This window comes from Pygoscelis adeliae, unplaced genomic scaffold (genome assembly GCF_000699105.1).
Source record: "Pygoscelis adeliae isolate BGI_AS28 unplaced genomic scaffold, ASM69910v1 Scaffold174, whole genome shotgun sequence".
Lineage (NCBI taxonomy): Eukaryota > Metazoa > Chordata > Aves > Sphenisciformes > Spheniscidae > Pygoscelis > Pygoscelis adeliae.
Window position 1 is genome coordinate 3,319,694 of NW_008824676.1, and position 23,277 is coordinate 3,342,970.

Sequence of the window (23,277 nt, forward strand, 5' to 3'; positions counted from 1 at the left end):
CGGGGCTCCGTGGGAGCCTCGTAAGGGCGTCACTGGGGAGGGCAGCCCCGTGTCCGCACCGTCGTCTCCGCTTCTCTGCCGCTCGCCCGGGCGGCGTCCCTGGCGCCGGCCGCCATGTTGTACATAGCAACAGTTGCTAGGCACGGGCTGGCCGCGCTGCTCCGGTTGTGGTGTGAGGGGAGCCTTCGGTGTCGTTTTTAAGGTAAATTCCTGACGCCGGGGGGTGAAAGTTGTATTGTCAGCGGCCGCGGAGCAGGGCACGGTGCTGCGGATTCGGGGAGCTGCCCGCAGCTGGCCGGAGGAGCGGAGCGCGTTTGGCTGTGGCGGTGCTGTGCTCCCGTGCGACCGAGGTCTCCTTCTTACTGCATTGCCTGAGAGCTGCTCTGGGCACTCGAGGGAACTCCCTGTTCCCAACATCTGTGGAAATACTGGAACGGGGGAAAATGTTGCAGTTTTATGATGAGTGCCTCTCTTCCTTTTTACTCCTGTCTAATTATTTCCTGTATTCGTCTGTCTCTCCGTGCATGTTGTTTCTTTTCCTGTATTGAAACTGTAAATTCTTGGGGCAGAATCCTATATTTCTGTAGTACCTAATTGTGACCAGTTATTATTTAAGTGATACTGCATTGTAAACGTTTTTGTGCAACTACAAATTAATATGTGTAATTATGCTAGACATTAGAACACAATTATTTTAATTGGGTTTATATCCATACATAGCTGTTATCACATACTGGGTAGCTGCCCTTATCGTACTTGTTAAAAATAACTGATCACTTTAAGCACTATATAACATGGGGAAAAAAAAAAGAATTTCTGCTCCATAGAGCTTGGAATCAAAATAGAAAAAGGATGCAGACAAGCAGATCAAAGGTACAGGGAGACAGGAAGTGTCCAATTTGAACACCTCACTTCATCAGTTACAGACTTGCTGGCAAAGATTCAGATTAGTACAGTATTATAATCAGGGGCCCAGAAAATGCAGTTAGTGAGGAAAGACAATTAGATTTATTTTGGCTACAGAGAAAGGTTATCATTCCATTAGATAAACTGAGTTGGTTAACATCTTCCGTCTGAAAAAAAGAGAGCATCCTGCACGATCTTCTTCTTCATACCCACCACACTTGCTTAAAATAGGTAATACCATATTGTGTTTAAAGGAAAATAGAGAATGTAGTAGGCAAAAATTGGCAATTTTTCTTTAAGCAGTCTTTTTGACTTGTTCTGCCTCGTAGAAGCAGTAGAGTTGTACTTATGTTTTGGAAAAAGAATGTACAGTATATATCTCATATATAACCATACTTCTGCCAGTAAACGTCTGTCAAGAACAGTTTGTGTGATCAAGTCTTCAAATTTGAAATTTTTCTTTTGTGGCAGTAGGTCTGCTTGCATAACAGAGTAGTACTTCGGAGCATGAGCAGGGTTATTCCTTAAATTAGCATTGCTTCAAAATACAACTGAGTGCCTACAGAATCACTACATTTTTTTTCTTTTAATATTTAGTTATGGGTGATCAGTCAGTACCATTTTTGCTGGACCAAGGAACCACTAAAACATATCAAATACCTATTGGTCATCTGGACTACAAGTTCATTGAAAAATGCACAGATGTGAAACACCTGGAAAAGATTCTCAGGGTGTTAAGGTAAACATTATATTTTCTTAACTTCATTGCTAGTTATATTCCTGTTCTGTAAAATTCAAAGGAACCTGTACCTAAATACTCTATTTGTCTTGAACCTCTTTGTGACTTTCTAATTGAAAAATTAAAATACAGAGTTAAAGTAATCATGTTAAAAGTGTCCAAATCATAGAATAGTTTGTGTTGGAAGGGACCTTTAGAGGTCACCTAGGCCAACCCCCCTGCCGTGGGCAGGGACATCTTCAACTAGATCAGGTTGCTCAGAGCCCCGTCCAACCTGACCTTGAATGTTTCCAGGGATGGGGCATCCACCACCTCTTTGGGCAACCTGTGCCAGTGTTTCACCACCCTCAGCGTAAAAAATTTCTTCCTTCTATCTAGTCTAAATCTACCCCCCTTTAGTTTAAAGCCATTCCCCCTTGTCCTGTTGCAACAGGCCCTGCTAAAAAGTCTGCCACCATCTTTTTTATAAGCCCCCTTGAAGTACTGATAGGCTGCGATAAGGTCTCTCCGAAGCCTTCTCTTCTCCAGGCTGAACAACCCCAACTCTCTCAGCCTTTCCTCATAGCAGAGGTGTTCCATCCCCCTGATCATTTTTGTGGCCCTCTTCTGGACCCGCTCCAACAGGTCCATGTCTTTCTTATGCTGAGGGTAACGCTAGAAATCCATGATACAAATTATAATGCTAGAAATCCAAGTCCTGTTTTAGCGATCCAAAAGGTCTGAGTAACTCAATGCCAGGTTTTTCTCAAATGCTGTCACTGGATTTTGGTTCTGTCATGAAGCTATCTTGCCTGACTGTGGTAATTTCAGATGCCATGCCTGTTTAATGTTTGCTGAAAATGACAAGAGCATTTTTTTATGAGCACTGTGTTGATAATTTTGAACTGTGTATATGTGTCCATTGGAAAGTGGTTGAAGGTTAACTCACTGGAATTTTCTGATCAAAATGTTATTAGGTGATAGTAGAATTCAGCTGGAACAGGAAAATAGTCCTCTGTAATCACTGTGGTGACTACACAGACACTATACATGCAGATAAATATGGAGGACGCAGTGCAGCTTAGTTCTTCTTTGTAACTTTTATGTCTGCATTTTAAAGGTCCGGTGAAGAGGGATATTATCCTGAACTTACATTGTATTGTGAAAAGCGTATTGAGCATTTAGATCCAGGGAGCAGAGCTCTGAGAAAAGATAAGCCTGCAGCCACAGCTTCTGATTTCACAGCTGAAGAATGGAAAACTATTAGTGGTGAACTGATGGTATGGTATAACTCTAATTTATAATGGTCAGTAATGTAATCACTTTGATGTATATTGATACATCTCTTGTGCATAGGTAGAATGTAATTATTTGATTAAATGAGGAAATGATCCAAGGATTATGTTGGGGTTTTTTATTATTTTACCAAATTAATGTCACTGAATCTTTAACGTCCATTTTAACTCTACAAATTTTCTTTCTGTAGATTACTTTTTATTCAAAAAAGCACAATTGCTTTTCGTCTTAATTGTTTTTTCCCATTAAGAGCAGTGCATTATAAGGATAGTTGTTAGGGTCATTGTAGACTGTGAAGTATATCTGCTCTACTGCTGTAAGGTACAGATACATTATTTATTTATTTTCAGAGCTGGGTGGCAGAAATGAATGAAGATGATAAGAAACCACAGTTCCTGAGAACAGACACCCTGCATGAAAGACAAGATAACTTGCCTCCTATTCGTTGTTCCAGCAGCTGTCTTCCTGCTAATCAGGTATCTCCAGTTTTCTTATGTCTGTTAATTACATGTCTTTCTAAAATCGGGAAATTTTATATGTACAAACTTCTAATCATTGAGCCTTTCTTACTAGATTTATTTTGTTAACTAGAAAATAAAAACCTTTAAGTTCCCTTGCAAGAGACCAATGCCTAAACAAAAGAGCCTCCTTAGTACTAGCGTGTGTCTTGTAACAATGTCTTAATTCTGATCAAGAACTCACTTCTGGAGCAAATCTCCTTAAACACCCTTTTCTGTTCTTTGATTCACATTTCAAAGTGATGTTTAAGCATATGAACTAGGTTCCTTTTGAATGAAACTATGCTAGGAGATTTTCTCCAGCTGCCAGTAGGCTTTTGTTTTATGAGACCAGACAGGAGCTAGTCCAAAATAAATACCCTGAAACACAGTGTGGATGTTGGACCCTCTGCACCAACTGTTTCAGTCTATAGCCACTTCTATATTGGGTTGCACTGGTGTATATGTAGCCTTTGTTTCCCCTTATTTTATACCTTGAGTTGGTATTCCAGCTTTAGCCGTAAAGCATACTTAACAAACCTCAGAACTACAGAATAAACATTTACATTTTTTCCTAGGTGTTAGTTTCCTCATGGTTTTTTTCCGTGTATTTATCTGCCTGAAATCTGGTTTGTTTGTCACCAGCTTTCCTTACTAATACTAAATGCAGTGCTATTGGAGGGATATATAGGTGTGGGATGGGACTTTTTTGAATTGTCAGATGTTACCATGGATGGCTTCAGTCTGATTCCCACTATTTTCTTTGGAATTCTGGGACACTGTTACAACAAATTCACTGAAGGATTTTTCTTTTTGGAAGTGAGAAATGTTATGAAAGCATCCTTACAGGTCATGTGATATTTCTTATTAATTGTTAATTTGACAAATTTTATTGGAATAATTATATATTAATAAATGTCTGATTTGTGTTCCTGTGTTGTCAGAAACTACTCCTTATTGTCAGCGGGTACTTAGACATCAGATCAAGACAGACATTTGGGATAACTAGGCACTCTCCGTTATGTGGTATACAAAGAGGCTGGGAATTCCAGTGTAATGCTTTATAAGTGGTTAGTATTGAGACTAAGGTGTTTTTTTGTTTTGAGGTTTTTTTTTTTTCATTTATCTGTCCTCTTTCACATTTTGCAATATATGTTCCTCTTGACTATCCTATTTTGCTGAGATGAAGAGTGCCACTGTAGCTTTACTTTTGATTTATGTCCTGTATAAGTGTTTTCTAGAACAGAAAATGGTAAATACAATAGCATGTGAACTCAGTGAATCTAGATTAGAATATAAGTATAAAATGGTGGAAAGTGGCTTGAAATCTAGGATATGCAGTTTTACTAAAGAGGATGTGTTCTCCATTCAAAGACAAAATATTTATTCAGACAAAATATTTTTTTTTCTCCTACTTTAAACCATGCAACAGTCTTCAGGTCAAGTTTTTATCTTTTGTTCTCCATACAAGGTTTAGGTGTTAGCATTATTACCCAGGAAACCTAGATACAGCTTTATGCCTTATCTGTGGTACATGATTTCCATTCCTTTTGTCCAAGCAGACGGCCTCTGAAGTAATTGTAACCTGTCCTGGAAGAGAGAAGGGAGGCCTGAAATGGAGTTTGAGAGTTCAATCTTTCTATGTAGCAGTGCAATTATACCACTACTAGATGACTACTGAATAAAAAGAAGCTGTTTCTATAGTATACGCTAAATTTATACCTGTAATATGAAATCTCAAAAAAGTTAGATTAATATACTTAATCAGTTTTTATTTCTTTTCTTTCTTGGTGATAAAGCTATGTGTAATCTTACACTTTTTAAACATGTTTTGCTAATCAATTAGGACTGTAATTATTTTTTACACTGGCATCACATAATTTTGTAATGTGGTATCAAGTAGAAAGTTGGCATGATAAATTTCTCCTCTCTGCTAGAAAGAAATCCACAAACCTTTCCATAATTTCATGTTGTTATTTGATTGGAGACTCTGTATGTTCATCTGATCTGATGCATAAAAAGTTCAGTATCTTCAATGAAGCCAATTCTGGAAATCCTTACTGACCCTAAAACAGTGGATTGCACCAGTGGGTACAGGTTTGGTAAATGGAAGCATCTTGTGTCTGTAATCAGATATTCTTGCTGATACTGAATCTAGGTACAGTGCTAATTCACTACTAATAGCTTGTATCTCTAGATGGCGTTTTCTTTTTATTGATGTGAAGTCATGGGAAAGATTTTCCAAAAATGAATAGATAAAGAGTGAACTTCATGCAATATTTCCCTCTTTAACACAATATGGAAGTTTCTGTCTTACACCCATTTTTCTTTCACACAGCTCAGGACTTCGAGGTTACATCTATACTGCAAAATAAAAGAGGACTGGAGAGACAGCTTGAGTTTTTCTGTTCCTAACTGTCCACATTGCTTAATTATTGTTTTTGCTGCCTCATTTTTTCCAGAACAGAACTAAAGCATGGGTTTAGAGATACTCATTTCCAAAAGACTGTATGGATGGGATTTCAGCAGACTTAGGTTCCTTTGCCAAAGAGAGTTTCCTAATACTATTCCAGAAAGATTTCTGTCCTCAGATACCTCCTCATGCTACAGTCCAGGGCATGCAACACACATTCCAAGTTTTATGTTATAAAAATCCACTGTGATGGTATCTATATAGCCTTCATATTATTTTGGATACTCTGAACTAATAAATAATACTGGTTAGCTGACACAGAATAGTAATGTCTTAGGCCATCCCACGGGACCCAGAGGAGAACCAAGGTCAAATTCTGTGTCACCTGAACTGAAGCCAGTCCGTGCTTTGATCTTTGGTCCAGAAATTGTTCACCAGACTTCAAACCCTGTGGGATCCATGCATTGTGAGTTCTGGCAAGAAAAATGACATGGGGAGATTTTTTTTTTTTTTAAGTTCCACAGTATGCAAACGTACATTTTTCATCAAAGCTTCTTGGATGAGATGCTCTGAAATATTACTGATTGAGAAATTCCTGACTCTGCTGGAGCCACAACTTGGTTACAATGGTACTAAGAATATGAGACCTAGAATTTTAAAGATTGTGCATTTTTGAGTCAACGCTTCTTCCTTATTCCTTAAAAGGACACGCTGTAGTTCTCTCCTTAAATCAAAGTTGCATGAGTGTAAATACCTTATGAGTTTTCTTCTGAGTTTTACAGGTTTTGTGCTCATTTAAGTTAAGGAATTCTGGTTTGAAAAAAAGAGTTTATATTTATTAAATTAGAAAGTTTGTAACGTACACCAGGATGCATACATAATGCTAAGTCATATTTCAGGAAGCCATATTTAGGAGTTACCTCCTCCAAACATGCGCTGATCACTAAATTTATTTGTCATTTTGTCTAGCTTCTTGAAAGACTGAGAATGTTGAGAGTAATTCTGAAGTTATATACTATAAAAGCTTGTGTAACCTAATATTATAGATAGTCAGAAATGTTTACAGGAAGGGTCACATTTGTGTTATGTAAATTGTGGTGTTTACATCCAACTGCAGAAGTATTTCCTTGTTACAGTGTCACCACTGGTAAAGCTAGTTTAAGAGGTTGCTCCTTGTTTCTTTGGTCCAGTTTATCATGCTCAGTTGAACTGGTACACATATTTAGGGATTGCACTGTATCTCTAGCAAATTGTTTGTTTCAACGCAGATAACTGTAAACCTGCAATTCTACAAACAATTACATTGATCTAACTCAGTGAGTGATGGATTGCAAGGTAAGAGGAAGGCTGAACAGCCAGGACAGAGTAGATGGGGAATATTTTGAACTGGCTGTTGTTCCGCTGTGGAATACCTGTTTGGAACCACACCTTGCTATTAAGTACTGTTGAAGTCAACAAGCAGGGAGGGACATACCAGAAATACAGTCTCATGACAGAGGCAGAAGAAATGCAAAAGGTGCCAGCTATGGAGAGAGGTTCCATTAGTGTAGGAGATGGGTTGCAATATAAGTCAGTTGAATCTGTTATTGGGACTGATTGTTGCAGGAAGGTCCTAAGGATAAATTCTAGTTAAGGCAAATATCAATGATGGAGCTTGTCTAAAAGCTAGAATGAGTGTAAATCATCTTGGGAATTAGCTTGACTGGAGTGTGAAATAGTCAAAAGAAGTACAGACACTATTTTGAAGTCAAACAAATTTTTCATTTGTAAGTTTGTTTTGAGGGTTCCAGGGGTTATCAGAATCTGTGCATTGTGTTCTCTTGGGAATGGCAAGCCTAAAACGAGGTTACTGATTTAATCTCAGTGTCAAACACCTCATCACAAGGCTGGGGTTTCCCAAGACTGAATTCTCCCTTGCTGTGTTGAAAGTATAGTTTGGAAGATGGCAGCACAAGATACTAATTAGGAAGAGCAGTCTTGTATCTGAAAGTTGTATTCAGTGCCTCTGTGACATATACAGGGCAGTGGAGAGAAGGTGTAAGACTGAAGAGCTCCTCAGATTACAACGATACATCAAATACATAAAGATTTGCTTTAAAGCAAGATGAATTAAGTTTTCAAGACTATGCTGAGATTAGTCATGAATAGTGTTAGTTACTAAGAATATGTATTGCAGAAACAAAACAAAACAAAGGCTGTGAATTTCCACTTTAAAAAATTGTCTTACAGGCTGGCTGTTTCTCTTTCAGAACAAAAAATTAGCAACCGAACAAAGAAACAAGAAAAAGATGCCACGGGATTACAGTGAATGGGACAAGTATGTTAAATCCCTTATATTTAAGTTTTTATTAAATCTTATATATTTGTTTAATAATGGAACATCATTAAATATTGTTTTTTAAAGTATTTTCTAGAAACATAGTATTAAGGTCAACATTTCAGGGAATTATAACACTTCAGTGAAACGTAGGTTTTCCATAATAAATGTTCTGTTAAAATGCAAATGATGCATTGTGGTGCTAACAGCTGAAAACAATTTAGTCTATACTTTTGTTCAAGCTGTGTGAAATATAACAAGTTGGCAGAAAATACAAATAAAAAGTGATTTTGTTTCAGATTTCATTTTTCCTTTCAACATCCAAGATATAAAATTATGGAGGTACGTAAAACCAAGGGATTAAAATTAGCTTAATTTATCATGTTTTTTTGAAAGCACTTCTAGAATTGTTTAATGTGGGCTTATAAATTTGATCTTCTGTGTATCTAAAGTCAGAATTCTAAATTAAAAACAAAATTGATGAATCCTTATTCCTGCACTGAGCCCTGCTGACCACAAAGAATGAGCTTGAGGCAGGTGCATCAGTTTGCTCAGATGCAATTACACATAATCAGAGGTTTAGACAGTAACTGACTGTTCCTAGGGTGGATGGAGCCCTGATACAAAGACACTCTCTGGGTCATGTAATGGTGGCATATTACCCTCCCAAGTTACGTGACAGATTGATGCCCCTGAATTGTTGCACACGGAGGGGGAAATTCACATACTTCTGTGTTTTGCATTGTAGCAGCTTCTCTCTAGCTCCTTAAATCTGGAATATGATGCTGTAGAATCAGGGTGAGGAGGCACAAGTTTCCAGTGCTGTCGATGGGGAGACTGTGGGGTTTGGGTAATCAAACTTTTAATGTCTCTACCCCAAAACCACTACAAAAACCCTGTCTGCATAAGATGCTGTTCTTACAAACAGTTGTGCATATCAGTTATTTTCATGCATGTGTGTTTCAGAAATTGGGGTCTTCCTGCTCAAATGTGGACAAACAAAATAGGATATAAAAATAACTTCTGCAACAATTTATTCTTTCATCCCTCTTTTCTCTGTGTCATTTAAAGTAATCATTTTGGGATTTTTGTTTGCTGTTTTATGTGCTCGATCTTTAAGTGCTTTAGCATGCTGATAATACCACAGTTTGTGAGTTTTCCCATGTAATGTATTTGTTTTGGATAATACCAGTATACTGAAAAAGAAATTTTCCAGTTTGAAGCATATCGTGTTTTCAAAACATTTTGAAGATAATTTCAAAACCTTCAAAAGTTTCACCTCATATTTTAAAGGCACATATTTTGAAATGTGGTTGATTTACAATAAATGGGTAAAAGTAAGCTAGCAAAAGATCAGAATCAAAATGGAGAACAATGTTTCACCTGAGAAGGTTTAGAATTGGATAAATTCTCAAAATTATGTGTCTATTTCAGATAGAAATTATTCATATTGTCAAGATTATTGTGGAAAGCAAAGGATATTTTTCATTAAGTCCTAAACAGAAAAGCAGTGAGTGTGGTATTTCTAGATAGTGTAGTATTGGTTATTACTGTATTTGTTTTATAGGACTATGGCAGCAATATTTATTCGATAAAACTTCCTAAACACTGTTTTCAAAAGCTTTTCAGAGTAGCTGTGGAAGTGTCTGAGACTATTTTGAAATCTCTCTCACCTTTACAGTATTAATTGCTTTGAAGCTGTTTCTTAGGTATTTTGGCAAAAGTTAGAGATGATCGATAGGGCTGGGATTGAGCCTGACGATACTGTTTCTTAAATTTTACCTGTCTTTTTGGGGGGGGATGGCAAGGAGGTGATGCAGACATTTTCTTGGTTTGGTTTTAACCAGAAGGGAGGAGGAAGAGGGAAGGTAATATATAAGCAGAAGAAGCACACAAAAAACCCCCAACACAAGGAAAGGAGATAAGACTAAACATCTTTTTCTTAACTAGTCACGGATAACTAAACACAGCCTTTATCTCTCTTTTCCTTTGGTTTATAATGGAAATATAGTATGCCTTTCTATTAGTAGAAGAGTCTTGCTATGCGGCATTATTGAATTTGTTATTTTTATTAATTTAAGGTTCGATGTGGAAAAGGAGTGTTCTAAAATTGATGAAGACTGTGAAGAAAATAACTCAAAAGCAAGATTCTTTAGTAGGCCAAGGCTACCTATAATCGAAAAGAAAATAGACACAACTGGTAATGTCTTAGAAACATGATTTTTCTTTAATTGTAATACTGTGTTGTAGAGTGTAAATACAAATTGAAGAAGCATATTATAGACGTAAAAGTGTCTTATCTATTTTTCAGCCTATAGAGATGCTGAAAGTTCTTAGGAGGTTAACTGAAGCCATATTTGAAAAAATTATAGTCTTGGTGTTAATAATGAGTTAAAATATTTATGTTGTGCTTAGGTTGAGAGTGCTAGGTAAAGAAATAAAGCATACTTCTGCTATTATAAATCAATGGTAGAGGTTAGCCAACCACTTTCATCTTGCATTCTGAATTGTATGCATATCAGAAGGATTTAGGTTCTTATTGTAGAAAATAAAATACAAATTTGTCTTTTAGTAAGCCATATTATTTAAAAAAATAATATACAGATTGACATTCAAACTATTTTAGCTGACAGTGTTTTGGCTGCATCTGTGGAACTCGTTAGCTGTTATGTATAAATATTTTTTTCTAGGCATGACAGAGAAAGAGAAGATTTTTATTGCTACTCGTGAAAAAGAAAAGGGCAATGAAGCCTTTGCCATTGGGGATTATGTGGAAGCAGTGACATATTACAGTCGGTGAGTAAATACTATTGTGTTCTTTTATTTTAATGACTGTTACTTGTGAATGTTATTTGTAGAGCAGTGTAATTAAAGCAACTTCTTACTGAAGCAACTAGTGACAATTAGATTATTTTCAAAAGGGCAAAAAGATTTGACAGAAGAGTACTTAAAGCACTGTTGCATCCTGATATTAATTTTTATTTATCAGGAAAAGAAGCGGGTCAATAGTGATGGGATGCAATCTGCAGGTGTCCTAAAGTTCTTCAGATTTTTCAAAACCATTGAGATTCAAGGGCAAGTTTACAAAAATAAAAGGATAAGCAGTGTGTTGAGAAAATAAATTCATTACAAATTAATTCTAATTAATCGTATTGGTAGGATTGTCTCAATTGTTAATAAGTAAAATTGGTTTAATAACCTTCTTAGGAGAAAGAAAAATCATTGTGTGCAGCTTCATCATAACATTGTCTGTAATTAGTAGCAGTCCAGAAGAAAAGTATATAAACACTGGATTTAAAAAATGTGAGACTCTTGCAGGTTGCTTGCCTTATTTACTGCACAGTGGACTACATTCAGACTTTGGCTTTATTTATATAAATAGAGGTGATTGCTGCAGGGCCTCTGTTGTATTTGTTTCAAAAGTAGAAAAGTTCAAGGTGAACAGAATTGGGCATGACAGGAAGAAAAGGATAGTGTTTCAGTTAAGATATTTCAATGCGACCTTGGGAGAACTAGATTTTTTCTCTACCTTTTCCACAGTGTTCAAACATGATGCCGTTTATACAAACCAGGATTTTCACATAGACCAACATTTGTTTCTTATTTGCAGATTACCCATCTTGAGACACTAGAGGTCTGACTTGCAAAAGTACTGACTGCTAACACATTAATGTTAAAGGAAACTCAATTTTGTGTTTAACTCTGTGCTTTGAAATGATAAGGACTTTAAAAACCCCCAAGTCCTAGAAGTGTCAAAGTTGTCACTTAGAAATTCAGAGCATATGGGAATCTTGGTGTATTAATTACCAGTGTAAACTGAGGGTAATGATACGGCACTACTGTGAGATGAAGTGTTAAGATAATTCGTGGGCTATGATATTATAGTGGGATATCCTCCAAAAAAATTTATGAGGAAGTTAATGTGTCTGTGGTCAGTGCAGACAAGTATGGAGAAAATAATGAATGGGAATAAATTGTGTGCAACAGCAATAAAATAAATATTGAACAGATTTATGTTTAGGAAGCACCGTTCATACTGTCACTGAAGGAGGCAGGGTTTTGTAGAACAGCTTATGAACATTTACCTGGAGACTGTTGATGTATATATGTGCACAAAGGTATTGATATTCATAGTGCACAGGCTGATTAAACTGAGGCATCTGATGTGTATTTTTTTCGTTCTTGACTTGCAGCCTTAACATCTTTCTTGGGTTTTTTTAAATACATGAACATGTATTAAAAACATCCATAGCTGTGTTTCATATACAAAAAATAAAATACAACTCCATAGTATAAAAATAAGTAAAAATCTCTGCTGTTGGGGCATAAATAAGGTATTAATTAGTAAGGATGGGCAGAATCCTTCCTAATGGAGAGTCTTTCTATATTTGACCCCCATTCAACCCCCATGAGGCATTGTACACCTTCTGAAATATATGATATTGACACTGCATACTGTTCTAACTGGGCACTTTCCTAATACCATCTGAAAATTCCTATTTTCTTATGTTTAGAAATATTTAAATAAAACATATTTTGGAGTGAACTGGTAATAGCCTGAAGGGGTTATTTGCACATGGCTAAAAAGTGAAAAATAGTAGAGTTCTATATAAAAATAATCAGGGTACAGTTATTCATTCTGTTTGTCTTGTAATGAGGCCTACTATTCTAAGCTGAATGTAGAGAGTACTTTCTATTTTACAAAAAACCTTAAACTTCTCTCTCATTTCTAGAGAGATTCAAAACTTTTGCAAAGGATGTGTTCTGACATAGTTCTATTATGCTGATGTGATTTTAAAGTAAATGGATCTTGCCTGTTTTTCTGCATACCTCTAGTGAAATCACTCTGCTTAGTAATTTCAGTTATACTGCAGAATCATAGAATAATTTAGGTTGGAAGCAACCTCTGAATGATATTTTGTGCAAACCACCTCTCAAAGCAGGGCCAAGTTAGATCAGGTTACTCAGGGCTTTGTTCAATTAATCTCCAAGGATGGAGATTTCACAACCTCTCTGGGCAGCCTGTTGCAGTGTTTAACTACACTTACAGTAAATTTTTTTTCCTAAAACATGATCAGAAATTTGCTTTTTGCAACTTGTGTCTGTTGCCTTTTGTCCTATCAGTGTGCACTTCTGAGAAGGATGTGGCTCTGTCTTCTCCATACCTTCCCATTAGGTAACTTGGAAACAGCTACAAGACCTCCCTTGTGCCTTCGCTTCTGGCTGAACAAACCTAGTTATCTCAGACTCTTCTCATAAGTATTGCATGTACTCCAGCCCCCTAACTATCCCGGTGACACGCTGGACTCACTCCAGTTTGTTGGCACCTTTTGTGTACAGGAGAGCCTCAGACTGAATGCAAGTACTCCACCTGTTGTCTCATAGGTGCTGAAGAGAGGGGAAGAACCTCTTCTGTCGACCTCCTGGCTACACTCTTGCTAATATGGCCCGGCATGTGGTACGCCTTCTTTGCCTTGAGAGCACACTGTTAACTCCTGTTCAATTTGTTGTCCACTAGAGCCCTCAGGTCCTTTCCTGCAAAGCTGCTTTCTAGCTAGTTGGCACCCAGCCTGTACTGTTGCTGGAGTTACTCTGTTTCAGGTGCAGGACTTTGTGCTTCCCTTTTCTGAACTTCCTGAGAAGTCTGCCAGCCCATTCCTCTGGCCTCTTAAGGTCCCTTTGACTGGAGTTCTGCTCTCCAGTGTATTATTGACTGTTCCCCACCAGCTTTGTATCATTGACAAACTTCCTGGGGGTGCCTTCTGTTCCATCTTATACCCCCCTGATAAAGATGTTAAAAACTTGATCCCAAAGAGAGGCGCCTAGTAACAGGTCACCAGTTGGACTTTGTATGGCTCAATTCCTGGAGCCCGGCAGTCTGGTCAGTTTTCTGTCTGCCTTATTGTCCACTTATCTAGTACATGTTTTACCTATTTTGCTATAAGAATACTATGGGGGATCATGTCCCAGGCTTTGCTACAGTCAAGGTAAGCAACATCCTCTGTTCTTCCTTCCTTCACTGAGCCACTCAGCAAAGAAAGCTATCAGGTTGGTCTTGGCATGATTTGCCTTTGGTAAATCCATGCTAGCTGTTGCCAGTCACCTTCTTATTCTTCGTGTGCCTGGACGGGAATCCAGGACGATTTGCTCCATAATCTTTTTGAGAACTGATGTTAGACTGACCAGCCTGTAGTTTCCCAGGTCCTCCACCTTGCTGTTCTTGAAGATATATGTGACGTTAGCCTTTACCAGTCACCCTTCCCAATCACCATGACTTTTCAAAGATGATATAGAGCAGTCTTGTAGTAACACTGGCCATCTTCCTGAACACCCCATCTGGAACTTGTGTATATCCTATTTTCTTAAGTGTGTCTTAACTTTATCTTCCTCTATTGTGGGTACTGCTTCACTCCTACAGAATCTGCCTCTAGACTCAGGGACCTGGGAATCCTGAGGGCAAACCTTACCAATGAAGACTGCAGCAAAGAAGCCACTGAGTACCTCAAACTTTTCCATGTCCTTTGTCACTAGGTCCTCTGCTGCACTGACCAGTGGCCCGCAGTTTCCTTAGTCTTTGTTTTGCTGCTGATAGACCTCTAAAAAAAAAAAAAAACCCCGACAAAAAAAACTTGTTGCTCCTCACATCCCTTTTCTAGTTTCAACTTCAGCTGAGCTTTTGCTTTATTAATTCCATCGCTTGCAGTTAGCCAGTGTCTCTATATTCCTCCTGGGTAGCCCATCACCACTGCCATCTGCTGTGTATTTAATTTTTGTGTTTGAGCTCAGTCGAGAGTTCTCTGTTCACCCCTTCTTCTATGCTTGCTTGACTTCCTGCACATTGAAAAAGATCGTTCTTATGCTTTGAAGCAGCTGTCCTTGAACACCAACCAGCTCTCCTGGCACCCTTTGCCATACAGGGCATTCTCCCTGTAATCCTGCCAAGCAGATTCCTGAACAGGCTAAAATCTTGCCTTCTGAAGTCCAGGGCTATAATTCTAGTGTTCATCTTGCTCTTTTCTCCCAGAATCTTAAATTCTACCATCTCATGGTTGCTGCAGCCAAAGCTGTTGTCAACTTTTGCATTCCCAACCAGTTCTTCATTGAGAGTAACAATTCCAGCAGAGCATTTCCCCTTGTCAGCTTGTTGATCGCGTCAAGAAGTCGTCTTTGATATGATCCAGAAGTCTCATGTATTTCTTGTGCCTTGTCATTTTGCCCTTCCAGTAGATACCAGAGTGGTTCAGGTCCCCCATGGGAACCAGAGCCTGTAATTGTGAGGCTTCCTCTAGTTGCCTGAAGAAGACTTCATCTGCTTGCTCTTCTTCACCAGGCAGCCTGAAGCAGGTGCTTACCATGGTATCACCATGTCAGTTTGGTCTGTTATTCTTACCCATCAGCTCTCTTGACTGGCTTGTCAGTCTCTTGCCTGTTCCAAGACAAACCTTCATACATTTAATCACTGCTTAGACTAGAATGCACCTCCTCCTCCTTACCTTCCTAGTCTTTTGAAAGAGCCTGCATGCCTCTATCACAGCACTCCAGCCACGCAAACTATCCCACCATATCTCTGTTATTTCACTGAGATCATAGCTGCACAGACCTTTTATTCTTTTTTGTTTCCCATGCTTTGTGCATTTGTGCATAAGCACTTGAGATGGTCCTCCAGTCATGCTTTTTTCACAAAGAAAGCGTGAGTCTCTTCCAGTATGCTGTCCCCCCAGCACTTCCCTATTGCCTCCTCTTCTCAGCGAACATAGTTTAGAGTCGTCCTTCCCAGCGAACATAATTCAGAGCCCTCCTTGCTAGGTTAGCAACGGTGTTGGCAAAGATTGTCTTGCACCACTTTCTCATATGGATCCCGGTTGTCCTTGTTCCTCAAGAGATCATCCTGTTATAGAAGCTAAAGCCCTGCCTACAATACCAGCCATGCAGCCAGACGTTGACCTGGACAATTCATTCACCGCTACCTGAGTCTTTCCCTTTTACAAGCAAGATCAAGGAGAAGCCCACGTGGCCCCCCTGTGCTCTTCATCATAGCCTCCAGAGCTCTGTAGTTACTCTTGATACTCTGAAGGTTTCATTTGGCATTTTAATTTGAATCTACATCAATGGCAGCAAGAGGTGATAGTTTAAGGGACAGATGAGCCATGGCATCTTCTCTGCAACATCTCAGATCTAAGCCTTGGCAAGCAACAGACCTCTGAAGATGGTAAATCTAGTTGGTGGATGGTTGCCTCTGGTCTCACAGGGAGAAGTTTCTAATCACTATTGTGGTTAGAGTATCAGTATTAATATTGTTATAATACTGTTTTCAGCTTCCAGTAGTGAAGTCTACATTCAGGTTTTCTAACTATGAGCCTACCATGGTCAATACTCCCTTTTTTCAGGAGTATATCAGTAATACCCACTGCAGCTGCATATAATAACAAAGCTCAAGCAGAAATCAAACTTCAGGACTGGGACAGTGCTTTGCAGGATTGTGAGAAGGTACTAGATATGGAACCTGGCAACGTAAAAGGTAAAGTGGAACATAAACTTGCCCTTCTATGTATTATTTTATTTGTAGCAAATAAAATGGTACATATCCATTCATGTTGTTAGTTGACTTCATTGATCTTTAGATCAAGTTCAAGTATAAAGAAGGAAGCAGAGTAGCTCCCCAAAGTAATTTTAACAGTATTTTCAGGGTCAGGGAAGTTTTATGCAGTCCATCCTGTTGATTTGTAATGCGTATTCTTATGCAGTAGCGTGGGACTAACTCTTGTTTTTTATATGATGACTATAAGCCCTCTTGTATTCGTGAAGTGCATTGTTTCCCTAATACCCACACTGAAGTATTAATTACCTTAAAAGCGATGTGAAAACAATGAAAGTTGCTGATTTAATCCTTTCTGAAGGCAAGGGCTTGAATGTAGCTAACAATATTTGCATGGGAGGAGGGGGAAAGTTGGAAAAATATGAAAAGATGCTTCACAATTCACGATCGCTATCCCAAAAGGTGTCATGTGAAATTGCATCGTTAAAAATGATCAAGAGAACAGTTATTACTAATGCAGAGTCATCATGAATTAAATGCAGAATTTTAAAAACTGTTTTACACTTAACTACACTATTTTTTCTATACACATTATCCGCTTTATGCTTTAAATACATAAATAATATACTTTGTTCCTTTGTAGCTCTGATGCGCCGTGCCACTGTACACAACCAGCTGCAGAATTACCAGACAGCTGTAGAGGATCTGAACAAAGTATTACGTGTTGAACCAGAAAATGCTATAGCTAAGGTAAAGATAAATGACTTGAATATGACTAGAAAAAGGCTGTATGCAGTTGTAGCATAAAGTGAGTACAGTTTATATTGTTTGATTTGAATATGAGTTTTGAGGACACACTCGATCTACTGTGCCAGCCATCAGTTTCCCAAGACCACATAAGTGCCTGTGGTGGAAATTGGATACTTGAATGTGACCAGATCTTCTGTTCACTACTTAATTGTGAGAACCTGAAGGCACTCAAGTCATCTCTATTAACGTAATTTTGGTGCCTAAAATTTTGCTGCTGAACATGCTTACAGTATTAGTGTCTTAGCTGATCAAAGTTATTTGGAAATTTCTCTCAGAAAGATCCATTGGGATAGGTGTATTTCAGTTTGACACATAATTCACAAGAAAAATTCAAAAGACATGCCAAGCTTTTATTGTTGTAGTGGTAAAGTTAACCCAAAACGAGAGGACCTGGGTTCTGTCCTCACTTCAGTGTGATATTATAAATCCTCGTTTCTTACCTCCAGGATAGAATGAAAAACCTTTCATACCTTCTGATGAATCTGGACCCTTCTTAGCCAATTTTGGATCTAAGAAAGCCAGATGCTTTCTTTGGAAACTCAAGGTCAGGATGTGGTCTTTGTACTACTATTACTTCAGATATTTAGGAGAGGATTGGTTTGTGTCATTCACTGGTATCTTCTTAGGGGTGTTTTGTGGGTTAGAACCCAGTCTTTGCATTTGGACTCTACGTGTCCTGAGAATCTTCAGTGCTAGGCAGTTCTGATACTAAACTGCTCTTTGTCTGTTAATTAGGAGTCCATCATACTGCTACCCTCCTAATTATTTTACGTATGACTTCTGGATGCTGTGCAGTTGCCTCATCACCTGAATTCTGTTCAGCTCTTACTGTTGGCACATTTTGAGCTGCTAGCAGCTTGCTGATTGCTACTTCTTTGCGTGGAGTTACTTGGTCGCTGCTATTGCTTGCACCAGTGAGAGAGGTCCAAGCCTGTTACATCAAATTCACCACATACAGCATTCGTCCCTTTTAGGGTGTTCTTGGAGCTGGATTCCTGAGTTTCACATCAACCAAGGAATCAACCTGCTTGCTCCCCCCACCCCTTCTTTCTTTTTAAATACCTGTCACCCTAATTTTGAGTTCTAAAAGAGCTTTTGGGGTTTTTTTCTGCTTATAAGACTAAACCACTAAATAGCTTGTGAGTCTGTGTTGGCAAAGTCCACAACAGCCTGTGTGAAAAGTTTACCAAACAGGCCGTGCTGAGACTTCTTATAATACTAGACATAAGATACTTACTCATTTTGAGTGCGCTCTTCCAGAGATCCAAATACATTAGTAGCTTTGCTGAGCAATGCTTCTGTAGCTGAAAGCAGATGCCTGTACTTTGTCCTTATCTGTGCCAGCTATTACGCCTTGGCTGAGACATCTAGAGGTGACAGAGTGCTTGGCAGGGCGTTTTTTGAGTTGCTCTTTGCTTGGAGGATCCTTAAAACCCTCTTGAGCTAAATATGAAATGTATGGAACACATGCAGAGTGAATGTTTATGTGCAGAGTCACTAAAATAAAGGTAAATTGCTTGTCAGTAACTGGAATTCTTCAAGGTACTTTGTCCACATGAATCTTTGCTTGCTCCTGTCCTTGTTTTATCTTTTTCTTGAGGAAGTGAGTACTGAAATGGCACTTCCTTGTACAGCATTGAATTAAATTCAGAATAGTGCCTAATGTTGGGTGTGTCTTATTCTGCTCTGAAAGTGTAAAGTGCAGTTGGAGTATTTTTTTTGAGTAATCAAAAAATGTTTATGGAATCAGAGGCTGTTTGATCATTTAATTTGCAGCTCTTAAAAGAGGAGCAAACCTTTTCATTATTCAGCAGTGTCCTTCTGCTACACTGCTAAGAAGTTGTTGTCTCTTTTGGTTCTAGTTCTATCAGTTACACTCCTCCATCAGATATCCATCAGACACCAAATCCTCCATAGCATAAATGTTGATAAACTGATTTTAGGCTTTTTCAGAGATTCTGGAAAGAGTCTGTTTTCCACGTGTCTCTTCTGAGTAAACCATGCCAGGTATCACAATAGTACAATCTACTTTTTTTCCTTTTAATTAAAATTTTTTTTTGCTTAAGCAGTTCATTCAAGAAAAGTACTTACTTATTTGTGTGATATCTTCTGAGTTTCTAAGGGACAGAAGTTGAGTGTTAATCTTGGTTTTGATACTGACTCTTGGAAAAGTCACATTTTTTTCTCTGTTTTTATATTGGTAACATTTATCTTGATAGTTCTTCAGGATCTTATGTTGATTATTTAACAGAATGTATTTTCTGTATATAAATTACAATTTATATACCTATAGAAAAAAGCTTCTGCTATTGCTCTTTTTTCTCTATTGCAGAAAAATCTGCTAGAGATTAAAAAGAAACTGAAAGGTTTAAAGCCTGTATCTGAGACTCAAGGCAAAGGAAAAAGAATACTTATTCAAGATATAGAGGATTCAGAAGGTGATGAAGAAAGAGGGGAAAATACAGAAGAACGTGAAAGAAGCGGTGGAGATAAAAGTAATGCCATGTAATTTCCTATCTAATTTTAACCTGAGGAAAAAATCATTGCCTTTAATATTGCAATGTTTATTCACACAATTCATCCATATTTGCTTGCAAATAATTTTGCCTGTTTGAAGACTACAATGACATTCACTACTTAAAGTAGATCTGAGTATGAAATGTAGAATCCAGTTTTATTACACATCTTTGGAATTATTTCTAGAAGGGGTATAACAGAGACAGATGGAAAATGTTGCTACAAATCACCTACTTCCCTGTCTCCTGTGTAATTTTATACCTGTCCTTTGATGTGGACCCAGTTGGGAATTTCTTCTGGTGATAGAGAACATTTTGTGTTCCTTAGTTCTTTCTCTCGCACAGCTCTCCTGCCTTCCCACCATCACATTTTTCTTTGGCATTTTTCCTCCCTTGATTGGATCAAAGGGTGTAAAAATGATCAAGTGGCATGTAATTTGATTTTTTTTGTTGTTGTTTGTTTTGAAAACTATCGATCTTTTTTTTTGGTTTTTAATGTAAGAGATCATCTGTGTGCTCTGAAAGTATGCATTAGAGAGAAACAACGTATAATTCTTCTACTGTATGTATTTTACAAGCAGTTGAAGCACAGCTCCCATTCATGGATTAGTGTATGACTAACTGCAAGACTGCTGAGATGAAGCTACTGGCATAATCAGAATACATGACTTGTAGGAGGAAATGAGGCAGCAGGGGCTATTGAGGCCTGCACTGGCAGGTTGCTTTTAGATTCAGCTGCGCGTCTGGGCTCCAGCCTGCAACAGAATAACATCCCTGGGTTGATTTCCACCCTTTCTCCTTTCTGTTGGTTCTTTAAGGTAATGTGGCATGACAACTTGTGTCTTCTGTGTTTTCTGTGGCCTATGTAGTTCTTTATCTTGAAATTATATCAGTCTGTGGGTTTTCCAACTTAATTGTGAATATTAGACTGTACCTGAGTCATTTAATAATGCATTATGTGCACACAAATTTAAGGAAAATACAGTTTTCAAAATCAGTAGGTATCCACTAAGTGTCCTCAGCTAAAACCCTGGAAAGGATGGATCATGTCCCTAACCTTAAATATTAGTTAATTTGGGGTTGTTTTCCATTGGGAGCATTCAGATGACTAAGTGCCTTCTAGCTCCATAGGAAGACTCCCATTCCATTGATGAAAGGTTAGGCTGTTAAACGTAGGGAAGATTATATCACATAAACATATGTTGGCACATAAGTATTTTTGAGATTTAGGAGGCAAGCGTCTTCATAGGTGACTCTGTGTTTTAAAGTACAACTGGAAACAAATACGAAGTCAGTTCAGTTACTGAACAAATCTGGTATGTTCTGTGAACCTAATAGCAATAAGTAGGCTAAGCATCTTATACGTTCTCTATAAATCTAGTCATGTAGTCACAGTCAGTCTAGTAGTCCATGTAGTCCAGTCATGTAGTCATATTTTTTTCACATTCAAATTAGTAAGCCTCATGAGTTCCTACAAAACTTATCATTTAGAAATTAGACGAAAAGCAACAAAATATTTTTTGTTTTCTTTAGCTCTGAAGAGTTGATTTCTCAGCTTTGAACAAAACAGTCTAAATAAAGATTGTAGTCTCCATCTTCTATGTATCTGAAAGCAAAAGTAAATAATATCCTTTTTGTACAATAGAAACAGAAAATTGCTTATGTCCTACAGACTGTAAAAACTAATATTCAGGCACTATAAAAACTAAAAATCATGTATGTACTTGACAAAGCGCCTGATATTTTGACATGTTTATAGAACTTATAATCTCAACTGATAAATATGGCTTAAAGATAAATAAATATATTTTAAATAGCCCCTTTTAATTCATAAAAATTTGTTGAATTGTGTGGTATTTACTTGATCTGTTGCAATAATTTAAAAAAATACTATAGTAAACAGTTCTGAAATTTAGTAAATATTTGTTCATAAAAAGGAAAGTGCATTTAAACAAGTAAAGTCTAAGTTACCTTTAAAATCATTATTTCTCAGACTGTTATTGCTAAAGTTGACAACACATCTCCTTAAAAGATGTACTTTGAACACATACAAGAACGCTCATAACAGACAAAGCTATGTTTTGTGAGTTGACTGTGGGAAAAGATGTTACCTAGAGAGTGTTTTCTTTGTGCATGGTTTATTTATTACACTTTAGTGGTGAAGAGAATATTCTTCTTCTGGATGAGACCTTTTTCCCTATTCAGGATATTTTTTTTTTATTATTATTTTTGCATGTGCCTTGCTGTTTTGTGCACCTTGAGATTGCTGGTTTGGTACACTGGTTTGGTATTGAAGCATCAGAGCACCTCTTTTTCCTTTGTGTTAAATCCTTCATCTGACTTCTAGTTTCGCTGCCTATGTGGTGTTAAATTTACTTGATGCCATAGCAGTTGGCTACAGGAATTATTTTGTGGGTTTTTTCCAGTCTGTTTTCTACTTGATAGTACCAAATTATGGTCTTTGTCATTGAACATGACAGTACCGTGATTTGGAACCATTCTTAGATTGAAGAGCATCTCCTTCTATCAGTCCGCTATCTTGTGACTTTGTTTTCTTTCACTAGATCGTCCTTGTTTGGGAGTGTTGTTAGGAGCTGAATAGGTATGAAAACTCTCTCTGCATCCTTGATGAATTGTGTACTGTGTTCTCAACTGGTCTTGACCAGGTATCATGGTTTCTCTGAAGTAATGTGCTTTCTGCCCTTAAATAAATGGAGCTGTCATCATAATGACTGATTTACAGCTTTCCAAAACAAATAGGGGTTGATAACACTTTTTGCATTTCTCTTGTTGATTTTCTAAACATGTTCTATGAAATGGACGTCTTCAAATAAAACTGGATTCTTTGTCTTTACATTTTTACTTTTTCATTCCATGTGCAGTAATGAAACATTTATTTGATGTTACAGATAATTCTTCAAGATATGTGTTAATGTTTCATGACTTTTCACAGAGAACAGTGAGTAAGGTTTTAGATTTGCATTTTGAAGTTTCTGATTTGTTGAGAAACAAAGTGTATTGGGTAGGAGACAATTAGAGCTCTTTCCTACTCAAGCGATCAGTTGTGCTTGCTTTTTTATTTTCGTTATTCCTGGTATTGTTTCTGGCTCTCCCCTAGCACTGAGGCTCTGAGATAATTGCGTTGTTATCTGTTGGTTAATGCTTACTGTCTGCTCTGTATCCTCGCTCACTTGGTCTTTATGCCATATATGATTTCACACCTATCCAAATCTTAATTTGTAGTAATCTCTGTGACCAGAATTTTACT

The 23,277-nt window shown here is 37.7% G+C and overlaps 1 protein-coding gene across 1 annotated transcript in view; it reads left to right on the forward strand.

Annotated features, from left to right (window-relative positions):
- The first annotated feature begins 1,505 nt into the window (after positions 1–1,505).
- Positions 1,506–23,277, forward strand: part of SPAG1 (sperm associated antigen 1) — a 44,813-nt gene continuing 23,041 nt past the window's right edge. Inside the window, 9 exon segments of the mRNA XM_009323128.1 lie at positions 1,506–1,645; positions 2,745–2,904; positions 3,271–3,396; positions 8,080–8,147; positions 10,229–10,347; positions 10,838–10,943; positions 16,535–16,665; positions 17,327–17,433; positions 19,826–19,988. Of these exon segments, the coding sequence (XP_009321403.1) occupies positions 1,506–1,645; positions 2,745–2,904; positions 3,271–3,396; positions 8,080–8,147; positions 10,229–10,347; positions 10,838–10,943; positions 16,535–16,665; positions 17,327–17,433; positions 19,826–19,988 (1,120 nt within the window).